Raw genomic sequence first — 14,232 nt, 5'->3', positions numbered from 1 at the left:
AGCTCTTAGCGGCAAGCAGCACACGTGCTGCAGTCTGTGTGTAGGAAAGAAATCTGTCAAAGACATCAGGCAGCTCACAGGCTTTGTGGGAGGCCAGAGGCACAGGCTTGGTTGCCACGAGGCCACGTGGACTCCTAAATCTCGCTGCTCCAGCAAGACGCCTCTGCCTTTGTTCACAGTCGCTGCCGCTCGTGCCATGGACGCTGCCCTCGGGACACCTCGCCCTAGGAGCCGCATCCGCCACTGCCGTCTTTCCCGGGGGACTCTGTGAAGTGGCAGTTACCCTGTGTCCTTTAAAGGGGGTCCTGCTCAGAGTGTCTGATTGTGGAACTGAAGTCACACACCTGTGATAAGGATTCTAGGATGCCAAGTCCTAGAGGCTACTTAGGTGTGATGGGACTCACATTGTGTGAGATTCTTCAAACTTGTTTAAAAAGAAACCAAAGGGCCACGCACCATGACAAATGTGCCCCTGGCTTTCAGGAAGTCCGAGGCAGCAGCGGGCAGTTTAAACACATGAGGAGAAAGCAGAAATGTGCAGGGGCCTGTGGGGTCCCTGGTGAGAAGGGAGGTCGCCCCTCAAGGGAAAAGGAGAGCTCCCCCAAGTCAAGACTTATTTTAGGGGAGGTAGAGGCAGGCACTGGAAAAGATCACCATGGCCAGCTCTGAAGAGCTCTAAGAGCCAATCAAGTAAGAGGTGAACCTCTGTGGGCAGAGGAAAAGCCAGGGTGAAATTTTAGGCACTGAGGCCGGCTGCAGGGGGACATTTGGGGATACAGTGGTGCTTTGGGTTGAATCGTGTTACCCCCAAATTCATATGTTGAAATCCTAAGCCCTAGTACCTCAGGAAATGACTATATTCAAGATGGGGCCTTTAAAGAGGTAAAGTAAGGTCGTTATTAGACTGTACCATAATCCAATATGACTGGTATCCTTGTAAGAAAAGGAGGTTAGGACACAGAAGGAAGACCACAGTGAGGAGACGGCCATCTACAAGCCCAGGAGAGAGACTTCAGTAGAAATCAACCCTGCTAACAGCCTTGATCTTGGACTTCTAGCCTCCAGAATTGTGGGAAAATAAATGTCTGTTGTTTAAGCCACCCAGTCTAAAGTATTTTGTTATGGCAGCCTGAGCAAACTAGTAAAATGCTAAGTTCCTCAAATATACCAGAAGGTTCTGTTTGATGCCGCTCCCCAAAGGCCATCCTGGGCATGCAGGGCTTTTCAGAAGATCATGGTTGAACACAGAGAAGGAAAGCTTGCCTGATGTAGTCAGGAGTGACGGCTTCAGATTGAAGAGGGGTTTTAGAAAGTCTGGGTTGTCCAGGGAACCCTGGCTGCAAGGGTGCTGTATTCTCAAGCTGTGGAGAATGGCTTGGGACATTTCTGTTGTCTCACAATACACCCTCAGGAAGCCTGCTGGGCTGACCACTAAACTGTTCTTATGTTCCTTCTTGAAGCCCATCTTCTACACCTGACTTTGTAAATCTTCATTTCTTTGTGTGTGAAATCAAAAAAGACACATGCCCTGTGCCCAGCCACCCACTCAGCACAAGGGAAGGCTCAGGAAAGGAGAGTTCTCTTCCTCTGCTCTTTCACAGCAGAGGCAAGTGCATATTGGGGTGGGAACAGCAAGTGCAAACACATGATTGGGGTGGAGACCTGATCTATGAACAGCTCATAAATCATCTGAAACCATACTTTCCTGTTGATAGTCAAGCCTCTGTAAACACTGAATGTGACCTTGGCGTGTCATCTTTTCTAATGATGCCAAACATGCGGTCTCCGTCTCCGATATAAGTCCAGTGTGACTTTCCCGGGACGCACATGCCTGCAAGGACTCCTGCTCATCACAATGGTGGGTAACTGGGTTTCATACAGAAAAGAAAGATATGTATAGCCTTTATTTTCATAAACTGTGATGGATGTTTCTACTGGGTGCTATTCAGGGTAAATGTGACCTGGTCATGAATCTTCTATACTTGAAATGCAGTGTGTAGGAGGATGAGCATCTGGGAGCTTGGGAACATCTTTGTGAATTTAGCATTATTTCTGTTCTCTGTTATTTCTTCCAGCAATTTTGGGATTAAATTGGGTTTCATATATGTCTCTAATTCTTTAATTCCTTGGCTTTGACTGAGTGATTTGTGAAATTAAATATAACTTCAGAGCTACAGCACTGTGTCATTTTACAGGAAACCGAACCTGGGGAAGGCCAGAAGCTGCCTCAGGGATCTCATCAGGAGCCTGTGAGGCAGCTGAGCCCTCTCTCTAGGCCAGTGGTCCCTAAACCTGCCTGTGCAGTGGAATCACCTGGGGGTCAGTGAAAACTACTGATACCTGACTCTCATCCCAGATATTCTGGTTTAATTGGTCTGCAGCGAGGCCTGCCGGAGTTCCAGGGTTTTTAAGCTGCCCAGGTGATTTTTATGCTCTGCGAAATTTGGGGACAACACCCTAGGCCCTTTTCATTGTTTCATGTTGTATTAAGAAGGAAATGCACATCAAAATCTGTAAAGACTCATCCAGACCCTTCTCTGTCTTTAATTTAAACTTGAATTAAACTAATTCTTCTTTTTCGAAGTATCCTTTTGTAGAATGAGTAAAAGGGAAAGGAGTGGGCTGCTCTTAGGGTGCAAGGGAAGTAGAAGGAAGTGCCCCCCGCCCCGGCAGGAGTAGAAAGTGAGGCTGGAGAGGATCGTCCGTCCTTCAGAAACGGTCTTGAGACAGAGCTGGAAATAGTATAAAAATGGTGGGATCCTCCCAATTCCACTCAGACCCCCCCTCCTCCAGCTTCAGAGTGAACTTAACCCTACACTACAGCCCTGGCAGGGCCCCTGCCCAGCCTAAGACTCCCTCTGAAGTCACCTGACTCTTGCTCGTACAGGACAAGGCTCTTCAAGGCGCAGCGACTTAGCTCAAAGGACACAATTTCTAGGAGCACCACCAGCCTGCTTCATCTCAAGGCTGGGCACCAAGCCCCACCATCTAGAAACTATAACAGATGCCAACTTTATCGCTGCCCCGTCTCCTGTGCCTGCAGGTGCCAGGGGCCGTGTTCACTGAGGACAAGAGAGGAAGCGGAGAAAGGAGGGAGCGGCTATGGAGACTAGAGTATGGGAGCAGGAAGGGAGTTTACTGTTTCTCTGCTTAGAAGTGGTCCTTGGACCAGCTGTATTGGCATTGTCAGGGAGCTTGCTAGAATGAGGACTCTTTAAATTCCACTGAATCAGAATCTGCTTTTTATTTAGTAAGATCTCCCAGGGATTCATATGCACACTGAAGCAGCATTGGTTTTGATCATTTCTCTTGTGCTTCTCACCTGGGGCGTTTGGTAAATATTCAAAAGCCCAGACCCTACCCTTCAGTGAGCTTGAGACTGGGGGTTCCTTATTAGTAACCCAGGTGATGGCCACCCAAGTAGGGGAACCTCTCTTTTCACGAAGGGAGAGAGAGGGAGAGGAAGAGAGAGAGAGAGAGAGAGAAAATGCATGCCAGTGGCAAGCTATTTTTGAGACGGTGTCAGTTGGTTAACTGAACAATTGGTTCTCCCCGTGTCACCATGTTCGGATTCCATCTTCCAGTCCCTGAATCACAGGCCTCTGCTCAGAGCCGCAGGAGTCATGGGAATCCTGCTCTCCTCACTCACCCTGGTCCACAGCCCTGGCTCCTGTCCATCGACACCTGTGTTCTGAGAGTTGGTGAAACAAGACCGTCAAGATTTCTGTGGTCATTTCCCCCCTTCCAGTAGCCCCCTTTTTGGGTGAAGAGAGCAGAAATTTTGCTAATGAGTCTGGCTTTTTTTTTTTTTGAGAAAACATTCAGGTTTCCACAGTGATCTTAAGCTGAAGATTATTCAAAAGAAGGAAACAGGGAGAGCAGGTGCAGCCTCAAGTCCTGGTGTGAGCTAAACGTACAGAGGGTTTGTTGTGGGAATTCATTTATTTCTTTGCTTATAAAATCAAGGCATTTCATTGTGGACAATTTAGCAAATAAGAGTCCAAAGAAGAAGTAGTCATAATCCCTCAGCTCAAAAATGACTTGCTAAAATGTGCCACAAACCGTCAGTCTCTCTCGGTATCTTTTTACACTGTAGGAATCACACCAAGCAAACTGCTTTGTAAACTGTATTTCACTTAACGATATACAGTGATCATTTACTCACGTCACTTCATTTTCTCTTACTTCCTCAGTTGACTGGTGTCTTTTCTGAATCTCCATCTTGTAAACCAGTCCTGTTCTTGAGCATCGGTGATTTCTGTTTTCCCACAGCAGTGAACATCCCGGAGGAGCAGCTGATAGCCTCTGTGCTGCTCTCTTTAGGACCAAGTCTTAGAAGTGAAAAGACTAGAAGTGATGAAGGCAAAGGCTGTAAATAGTCTGAAGACTTTGAATGCGTATACACCCCTTAAAAATTGTTCTAATACAAACCGCCCTCGTGCATTTTACTTCCCATCTATGTCTCTATTTCCCTCTGGTGTTAGAAATTGACTCATTATTTTTGTCATCCCATTATGACTCTACTGTCTCTACGGTCGCATTTCTCGTGTTATATGTCAGTGGAATTTCTCATGTGTTTATTCATCATTTCTATCAGCATCTGTGCCTGTCTGTGTGAAACGTCACCTTGTCTTCTCTATCATTTTTCAGCTATGTTTCCCTTTTTTCCATGGATATATAGAAACTCTTCATATATTGATGTTCTCCAAATTTGGTAACTGTTTTTTTAATTTTATGAGTTACAACTTTTACATATTTAAACCTATTTATTTTCTTTTCCTTTTCTGCTTAGAATATTTGCCTGTATTTCTGTGATTAGTTTATGGTCTTATTGTAAACATGTAACCTTTGAATCCTTTTAGAAAGTATTTTATTGTGAGAACTAAAGTAGAAAATGAACTTTTTTCTTCCTCAAATAGTTCACCATTTGTTCTAATACCACTTATTGAATAATCATTCTCTACAGATTTCAAAGACTAAATTTATTTTAATAATACATATTTATATTTACTCATAAATAAGTATATTTTTTCTGGGTTTTTTTATTTTGTTCCATTTATTTGTCTCTATATCAGCAACACACTACTTCAAGTAGCATCAGCTCATAATTAATTTTAGACACTTACAGAATAAGTACCCTCATCCCATCTTCCTTTTTAAAAGGTTTCTGGAAATTCCCACCTTAAAGTTTGTTTAGTTTGCTCACCTCAAAATGATGACAAGAGCAACCTGATGCCTTCCTTTGTTCTACAGATCAAATATCAGCCTAGATGAGCTGATATGTTCATCAGCCATCAGCAATGCCTTTATCATCTGGAAAATGAAGTTCTTAACCTTGTGGTCTAAGAACTCTAACTATCCCAATTAGCTCCGGCAAGTCTCCAATTGTGGTTTATTTGTCTTCATATCTTTGTCGTGTTTTATTATCTTTGTCATTGTTCTATTATCTTCTTGAAACTCTCTTCAATCCCTTATTTCTGTCGTTTAAATTATACATGCCCTGCAAAGCAGCTAAAAATCTCCTATCCACAAGGGTTTCCTGAACTCCTCTGTAGTAATATAGCACACTAACATTATTGCTCTATGACTTTTCACTCACATTTTGCTTCTTCCCCAGTTAATTTTAGTAACTTTATAGATCTTGTTTCTTTGTTAGATTATCTGAAGATAGAAGCTCTACCTTCAAACCACCTGTCAGAGCCCAGTAGGGCCCTCCCTACAGGACACTCAGTCAATAATTACCAACTGAATTCATTCATTTTTCTTCCCTGGCCCTTCTTTACTTTACAGAATGCTCTTCTGTTCAGCTTTGTGGTTTTAGCCACCTTTGTGACTTTATGCAATGCCCAGTGCTATTTCATACCTAATGAGAGCTCCGCATCTAATGGTAAGTCTTGACTTTTCAATGTTTTGTTATTTGATTGCATCTCAGTAAATATAAACTATTGGCAGATGAATAACCTTAAATCTGCATGAGATAGAGGGTTAGGGCAGATGTATAAATGGAGTAAAATGAGGTATTTCAACATTCCATTTATATGAGAAAGTGGTTCTCAATCCTAGCTGTATGAGAATTGCCTGGAGAATTTTTGAAGCTTACTCAGCCTACCAGGCTCCTCCGTCCACGGGATTTTCCAGGCAAGAGTACTGGAGTGGGGTGCCACTGCTTTCTCCGAATGTTCAGGCCCATTCAAAACCAGGTAAATCAGAATCTCAAGGATAGGATCTACAATTTAGAAGCTTCTTGATTGACTCTTACATGCAGTTAGGGTTGAGAGTCCTTGATTATTCCAGCACTTCTCAAACGCTAAATGTGTGTGCAAACTCTCTGGGACTCTTACTAAAGTACAGATTCTGATTCTGTGGGCCTGGAGTCGAGTGAGAGTCTTCACGTCTCATGACCTCAGGTGGTCCTAATGTTGCTGGTCCCTCAAGCATACCCGAGATCCACGGACCACCGCGTATCTACAGCAGTGGTTCTCATTCATGATTGAACATTTGAACCAACTAAAGGAGATGTCCAAAAATACGGCAGCCTGGGCCTCATGCCCAGAGATTCTGATTTCTTTGTTCTGCGTTGGTACCCAGGCACAGGTTTTTTGTTTTTTTGTTTTTTTTTTTTGTAACGTGTCCAAGATGTTTCATATGTGCTTTTGGGGTTGAAAACCAAATAAAAGAGGAGAAGAGAGGCATTTATCCAGAGATAATATAGCAGGAAAAAGTCGCCCTAAGTACTCGTAGGCTCATAATTTGTTGTTGCTTGGTTGCTGAGTCAAGTCCAGCTCTTTTGTGACCCCATGGACTGCAGCCCGCCAGGGTCCTCTGTCCATGGGATTTCCCAGGCGAGCGTATTGGAGTGGGCTGCCATTTCCTTCTCCAGGGGATCTTCCTGACCCAGAGATTGAAGCCAGGTCTCCTGCATTGGCAGGTGGGCTCTTTTCTTCTTTTTTCTCTACCTCAGGTTTGGCAGGTGTGTTCTTCCCCGCTGAGCTATCAGGGAATTTTGGCTCATAGTAGCCATCTAATTAAAGAGGGAGGAGCTCACATTGTCTTGAAATGTCTGTTCTGAAATGAACTCTGGATAGACTTAATCTTGTTGTAAGGAAAATATGATAAGTAGTATGAGTTAGAAAGTGCTGAATTTAGCCATGAATGAATATATGAGTACTTTTCTGAGATGCTTGTAAAATCACCAAGAGTCTCTCTATGAGTAGGGTGAAGTACAGACGGTACCATCTAGCCCCAGTGTCCTTCTCCTGGTTGTGTGACCTTAGGACTCTGCTGATGATGCCACATGCATTATTTTAGGATGCAAGGATCTCAGTGGAGTCACACACGAGCTGAAATCAGACTGGAAGACTGAGAACTGTGAAAGCTGTCATTGTTCCAATGATGGAATTGAATGTTGCAACACGTAAGTCTCAAGCCAGCTGGGCTGAGAGGGGCAGGCGGCCACTGTTGGGGTGCTGTCTGAGGAACAGCTGCTCCCTCTTTCAAAACCCCATCCTGGGGCTTCCCTGGTGGTCCAGTGGTTGAGACTTGTTGCTTCCAATGCAAGGGGCTCAGACTTGATTCCTGGTTGGGGGACTAAGATCCCACATGCTGAGCAGCCACGCCAAAAAATTTAAAAAACAAACAAAAAGCCCCAAATCCCCGAATCCCATCTTGAAGGAAGTTTAGTTTTCAATCCTATTTCTTTCTTTTCTTTTTTTAAATCGTGGTAAAATATACATAACATAAAATTTACCATTTTAACCATTTTACAAAGTAACTTTTAGTGGCATTAAGTATATTTGCGATTTTGTGCAACCATCTCCACCATCCATCTCCAGAAATCTTTCTTCTTCCCAAACTAAAATCCCAGACCTATTGAACAACAACTCCCCACCTCCTACTCTCCCTAGTTCCTGGCAACCACCGTTCTACGCTGTATCTATGAATTTGACAACCCTAGGTGGAGGTGTCCCCACTCCAGTGCTCTTGTCTGGAGAATCCCATGGACGGAGGAGCCTGGTGGGCTGCAGTCCATGGGGTCGCAAAGAGTCGGGCACGACTGAGCGACTTCAGTTTCACTTTTCACTTTCACGCATTGGAGAAGGAAATGGCAACCCACTCCAGTGTTCTTGCCTGGAGAATCCCAGGGACGGGGGAGCCTGGTGGGCTGCAGTCCATGGGGTCGCACAGAGTCGGACACGACTGAAGCGACTCAGCAGCAGCAGCAGGTGGAGGCGTCCAGTATTTGTTCTTTTACGACTGGTATTGGGAAGGAAGAAAACTCCTCCCACCTAGGTTCTTCTGGCTAAGAACTAAATTTACATGAGACTGATTAACAGGAAAAAATCAAATTTATTTTCGTATGTATGGCAATCCCACAAACATGAGAGGTTTAGAGACAGAAGCACAAGGGCAGGTAGAATGAGGTACATATGCCATCCTGTGCTAAGGAAAGAGATAGGAGCTGGGGCTTTGCACGGACAGAGCGTCATTCACAGGATGAAAAGAGTAAGAGTATCCGTTTCATAACTAGATGTTCCCATCAGTTCAGTCCCTCAGATGTTTACCCTGACATATAACCGGGGTCACTTAAATACAATTGTCTCTGGTAATAGCTCTTCTGTGGGCAGACTCCTCCATTTAAATGCTTCCTAGGGACTCGGGGGCGGCGACAGCAGTTTCTTTGAGGCTGCAATTTGACTATTGCTTTCAGCTCAAAATAAGCTTCATGAAAAAGCGGCACATATTGGGGTGGCTCATCCTGAACACCCACACTGGCTTACGGCAGTGTAATGTCCTCAAGAATCATTCATGTTGGAGCATGTCTCAGAACTGCATATATACAGTAAACATGTTTCAGCTTTAAAAAGGAAAAAATTGCATTCAATATATTATATCACATATATATTAGACAGATCAGTATATTAAATTTAAATATATAATAATACATATTATCTATAAATTTAAATGTATTGAATTATGTCTATATTATATATAGATATATAGATATCTATAGAAAATCTGTATGATACATAGATATCTATAGATAATATTATATATGTATATACACACATATATAATCACATTTTGTTTATCCATGTATCTGTTAATGGGTTCCTTCTACCTCAGACTTATTTCTTTTAGGTCATTTTTGAATTTTGATAATAACTTTTATTATTAAATATCTATATCCATATGGGTTGCTAAAAACAGGAAAGGGTACCCAATAGTCTGAAGCTGTTCTAGAAGGGATCTGGCTTTCCTGCAGCCTTGCCTGGCCTGTGGCAATTTGCAGGAACAGGAATGGCTCTGAACACAGGCAGAGGATGTGGATGTGAGGAGCAAAGGATGCTCTGTAGTGATCCTTGTACTCTAAACCCGAAGTTGCTTCGCTGCTCAAGTTTAACTCAAGTCACTCGAAAGCTTGTGCAGATGTTTTCTTCTGGATGCCAAAGTCCTAGTACTCGGGCCAATAAAGCAGAGAGTACCTGCAAACTGGTCCTAATTCTCCTCTTTCCTCAGCAGTTGCATCCAAATCAGCCGTCCCACCTCCCCTCCTCCCCATCCCCACCCATCTGTTGCCTTGACATCAGTCTTGGCCCTACAGTGTTTCGCAAGGACAAGATGGCTTTGATGACAGAAGCGTTAGTGTGAAGAAGTGCTCCCCAGACTTGCCCGATCACAGACTCGTCTGAGAAGCTTAATGAAATACAGATTCCTGGGGCCCACGTCTGAAACCTACCAAGTCAGGATCTACTGGAGGCCATGCAATTTGGATTTTAATAGGTGCCTCAGAGAGTCTTGTGATACCTATCACCAAGGAGTAGAAGCACAAACACTCGACTTAACTCCAAACACCCGAGTGCTACTGAAGTTTAAGTACCTGGGAAGTTCTGAATCCATTTGTTGAGCATGCCCCATGCCAAGTGCTAAGTGGAGCAAAAGGAGTATCGGATCCAGAGACTGTATGTCTGGCTACCCGAAGCAGGTTTGCACGTACTGCCTTGAGTGAGTCACATATTACAACTGAACCTTGATTCTGTGCTCCTGAAACCTGATTTTTGTCTTTTTATCAAGTGTCAATGTGACTCTGGAGTGTGATAGCATCAGCAAGATTAAGCCCAGTGAGCCTTTCCTCTCTGACATCACAGTACCCCTCCACGGTGGCCAAAGCATCCTCGTCCACTAGATTTGACCCTCCCCACCCCACTCTGGGATGCCTCATCACAGCCATGTCAATGTGATCCTTTTCTAGGGGTCTCATGGACCTAGTGTGGAAAACAGTGAAGTGAAAAGAGCCTTGATGCTGGGGCCGGAGTAACTGAGTCTGACTCTCCATTCCCTTGTATAGCAGCTGTGTGACTCTGTATAAGTTTCTTAACCTCTCTGAGACTCAGTTTCCTCACCATAAAATAGGGATAATCAAGTGAATATGAGAATTAAATGAGGGAGTTCCCTGGTGGTTCAATGTTTAGGACTTGGCATTTTTGCTGCTATGGGCCTGGGTTCAATTTCTGGTTGGCGAACAAAGATCCTGCAAGACAAGAAGTAAGGCCCCCAAAATTAATTAATTAAATGAGATTCTTCATATAAATTCAGGCTACTCTCATGGCTCAGTCAGTAAAGAACCCTCCTGCCATGCAGGAAACATAAGAGAAATGGGTTGGATCCCTGGGTCGGGAAGACCCCCGGGAGAAAGGAACGGCAAACCACTCCAGGATTCTTGCCTGGAGAATCCCATGGACAGAGGAGCCTCGGGCAACAGTCCACGGGTCACAAAGAGCTGAACACTACTGAGCGACTAACACACACAGAGATTCATTTAAACTCATTAACTTAAAACACATTTAATGTCTTCTCTAGACCAGTTATGTCCCTCGATCCTGGGATAGAAACTGGTTTCAGGTCAGAGCCCACAGAGCCCCTTCCCTGCTTCCTGACCCCTTGCCTGTCTCACTCAGCACAGAGCTTCACATGGAGGAGACTGGCACATTTTCTCTTCTGCTCAGAGTCTTCAGCCCCTTTCTCCTACAATCATATCACTGCCTACGAAGTTTCTCTTGTGAATTTTTTTTTTTTTTTTTTGGTGATACATGTTTTGATAAGATTTTCTCTAGGGGAATTTCTTCACTCACTACACTCTTTAAGGGACATTGTCTGGATTTGAAGCTGCCCAGAAGCAATTGAGCTTGAGGTTGGTGGCCCAGGCCCAGGCTGCTCTGGACTCCCCACTACCTGGGTCATCCACCCTTGGGAAAAGCTTCTTCCAGTGTTCCCTTTGGTTTCCATATTACCCTTTGGGCATAGGATTGAAATGTCCTCTTTTGTTAAAATAAGTCAAAGGTCACTTTGTGGAAGGAAGCGTTGTCACAAAGGCCATGTAGATGGCTATTTTGTATGCACTTTGAAGATGGGCAATTTAAATCTGGAGTTTACAGGTGGATTTCAAGAGGGCAATGAGCCCTAAAATTGTTTGCACCCTTGAATGTGTGGGTGGATTCTCCCCAGGGAGGTCTTTTCCAGTTTTCATCAGCTTCTCCGTGGGCTCCACGGTCCCTGACTGAAGTGATCCATTGTTCGCGTTGGCTGAGATAGCTTCTGACATAACAGGCCCCCTTGCCAGTGCTGGGACGACTAACCCTAACCCTCCCCACATTCAGGCAGCAGCACTGCTGACTGCTTCCTGAGCAGCAAGGACAAGAAGAGTCAGGCTGGAGCAGGCTGCCTGGCCTCAGGGGAGTCCAGACCTCTGGGCCTGTTGGAACTCGCTGCTGTCCAGTATGTGCAGGATGGAATTTAGCCATGACGTCAGGGGTGGTCTGTGCTCATAGTTCAGGCCCTGTGTATTGGGGTGCAGATTTCTGAGAGTGACATGTTAAGATTCCCTTATGTAGGTGAGGGGCACTCCAGACGCTTCCAGCTCAGTTAGCCCCCAGGGAGGCTGGGCATCCTGTTCCTTCTAACACGTGTTGTTCTTCTGTCAATGCCAGTGCAGCTATACCTATGGGTTATGACAGAGACAAGTGCCAGGCGGTCTTCAACAAGGAGACCTGCACCTACACAGTGCTGGAGAAGAAGGACCCACTGAAGAACTGCACGGTCACGGCGTGGGTCTTATAACGTGCTTTCATGGGCCCAGAGCTCCCCACCTGGGGGCCCAGCTTCTCCCAGGTCAGGCTTCATTCTCCTATGGCCTCTAACAGTCTGATTGTATAACCCTACCTATTAGTAAAAAATGTTTTAAGCAAGCACTTTAGTATGTGTGTACTTTTAATTGATAAATTATGTATGCATTGATATAACACACATTATGAAGCATGCAAACAGATAAAGGAGGAAACAAAAATAAATGCTGATAAAAGTTATAATATTTTCCCTCCACTGCAACAGATCATTGTGTGTCCCTCACTCAGAGGAGCGCTGCTGCTTTTCTTGCTTTTGGTAATCTGTGCCCTGCTGTCCCAGTGCCCCACTGTCTGGTGGATGAAATCCTCTTTTCTCTGAGGTTTCCATGCTCATTGTTCCTTCCTGTTCTTCAGAGAGCATCTGCTGAGTCCTTCATACGCGTCCGTGTTTGCCTGAGGTTAACCTGGGAGAAGTGCCTCCAAGGCCACACGCAGCCCAGTGGGTGTGAAAAAGCCAGGAGTCCTGACTTGCCATCGGGGAATGGCCTGGGTACAGGGCTCCAGTATCAGTTGTCAAAACCGAGGAACTTAAAACGGTGACAGTGTTGATCGTCTCTTGCTGTTTCTGTGAACAGAACATTTGTTCAGTCAACAGGTCCTTACTGGGTGCCCGGCAGTACTCTGGGCCTGGGGATACAGTAGTGAGCCAGGCCCCTGCTCTCTTGGGGCTTAGAGTTGGGTGTGTGTGTATGTGACAAATCACAAGCAAGCAAACAGTCCTCTGTTGACAATCCATGGACAGTTGGTAAAGAGCTTTATTTCACCTCTGGCCCCTCACCCCATCTGTACAAACACACTCTTGGTAGGTCCTGGATCTTGTCACCAGAAGATAATTTTTTAAAAAGTCCCTTGGTAGCTTTTAGTTGCAAAAAAAAAAAAAAAAAAGCCTTAATCCAGAATCTTCCTCTGAATCGAAAAAGAATGAGGGACTGGAACATTAAGAGTATGATGCCATTTTGGCTTCATCTGCCTGACAGTGTTCAAGACGATTTACTTCTTCATGGGGTTTTCATGGGCTTCTTAGACATTCCCTCCTGCTCCTCTTTCTCCATAGCTCCCGTTCCAGTCTGGTTTCTCTGGTAACTCAGATGATAAAGAATCTGTCTGCAACGCAGGAGACCTGGGTTCAAGCCCTGGGTTGGGAAGATCCCCTGGGAAAAAAATGGCAACCCAGTCCAGTATTCTTGCCTGGGAAATCCAATGGACAAAGAGGCCTGGCCGCCTACAGTCCGTGGGGTCACAAAGAGTTGGACACAATTTAGTGACAGCAACAGCATCCCCTTCCGATCCCCTCCCATGACAGCCCTTTTAGCTTCTGCCTTTGTTTCCTGTTGCCTTCTGCTGAGGTAGCCTCGCCCCTTGTCATTCTTGGGTGAGTTGCATAAGGCTCTATCAAAATCATTTCCCTTGCAAATCCTACTCAGATGGTCTTCCATCTTCCTGGGAAATCTGAGGAGCAGGTTAGCAGCTATTAATAGTACTGGGGACTTCTTCAAAAGGAAGACAAAGATCCTTATTTTAACATCTGGTAATAAACAAAATTCCAATGTGGATAATGTCAAATTGTGAGGGGAGGTGTGTGGTGGTGGTGCAAACAGAGTGGTGGAATGCGGAGTGTAGAAAATTGTGTGGTGTGTGATATGGTACAAACAAATGCTTTGCAGTCGGATAGTGTAGTTTGGAATAGGGCTCTGACATTTATTTTTTGAATTTTTAAAAATTGTGGCAAAATACACGTAACTTAAAATGTATCATTTTAGCCATTTTTGGGTACAGTTGTGTGGTATTAAGCACATTCACATGGCCGTGCAATCATCATCACACCGCATATCCAGAATTTCCCATTGTCCCAAACAGAAACTCTGTATCCACGAACACTAATTCCCGTTCCCCAAGTCTGGCAAACCATTATTCTATTTTTCTGTAGGTATCTCATGTAAATGGAACCATATTCCATTCGTCCTTTTGTGTCTTCTGACATTTATTTTTGCATCTGTGCGTTAAAGCTAAATAATATGTACCTTGTGAGGACATCCGGTATGAGAAAATCACT

At 44.6% G+C, this 14,232-nt stretch overlaps 1 protein-coding gene across 1 annotated transcript; it reads left to right on the top strand.

Annotated features, from left to right (window-relative positions):
- The first annotated feature begins 1,705 nt into the window (after nt 1–1,705).
- On the top strand, nt 1,706–12,242 carry MSMB (microseminoprotein beta). Its single transcript, XM_027530962.1, has 4 exons — nt 1,706–1,858; nt 5,791–5,887; nt 7,309–7,414; nt 11,985–12,242. The coding sequence occupies exons 1-4, from the start codon at nt 1,856–1,858 to the stop codon at nt 12,112–12,114; spliced, it is 336 nt and encodes a 111-aa protein (XP_027386763.1). The 5' UTR covers nt 1,706–1,855; the 3' UTR covers nt 12,115–12,242.
- The last annotated feature ends 1,990 nt before the right edge of the window (nt 12,243–14,232 follow it).

The sequence above is a fragment of the Bos indicus x Bos taurus genome, chromosome 28, assembly GCF_003369695.1.
Source record: "Bos indicus x Bos taurus breed Angus x Brahman F1 hybrid chromosome 28, Bos_hybrid_MaternalHap_v2.0, whole genome shotgun sequence".
Lineage (NCBI taxonomy): Eukaryota > Metazoa > Chordata > Mammalia > Artiodactyla > Bovidae > Bos > Bos indicus x Bos taurus.
The sequence above is the reverse complement of the archived record's forward strand: the minus strand, read 5'-3'. Positions and strand labels throughout refer to the sequence as shown.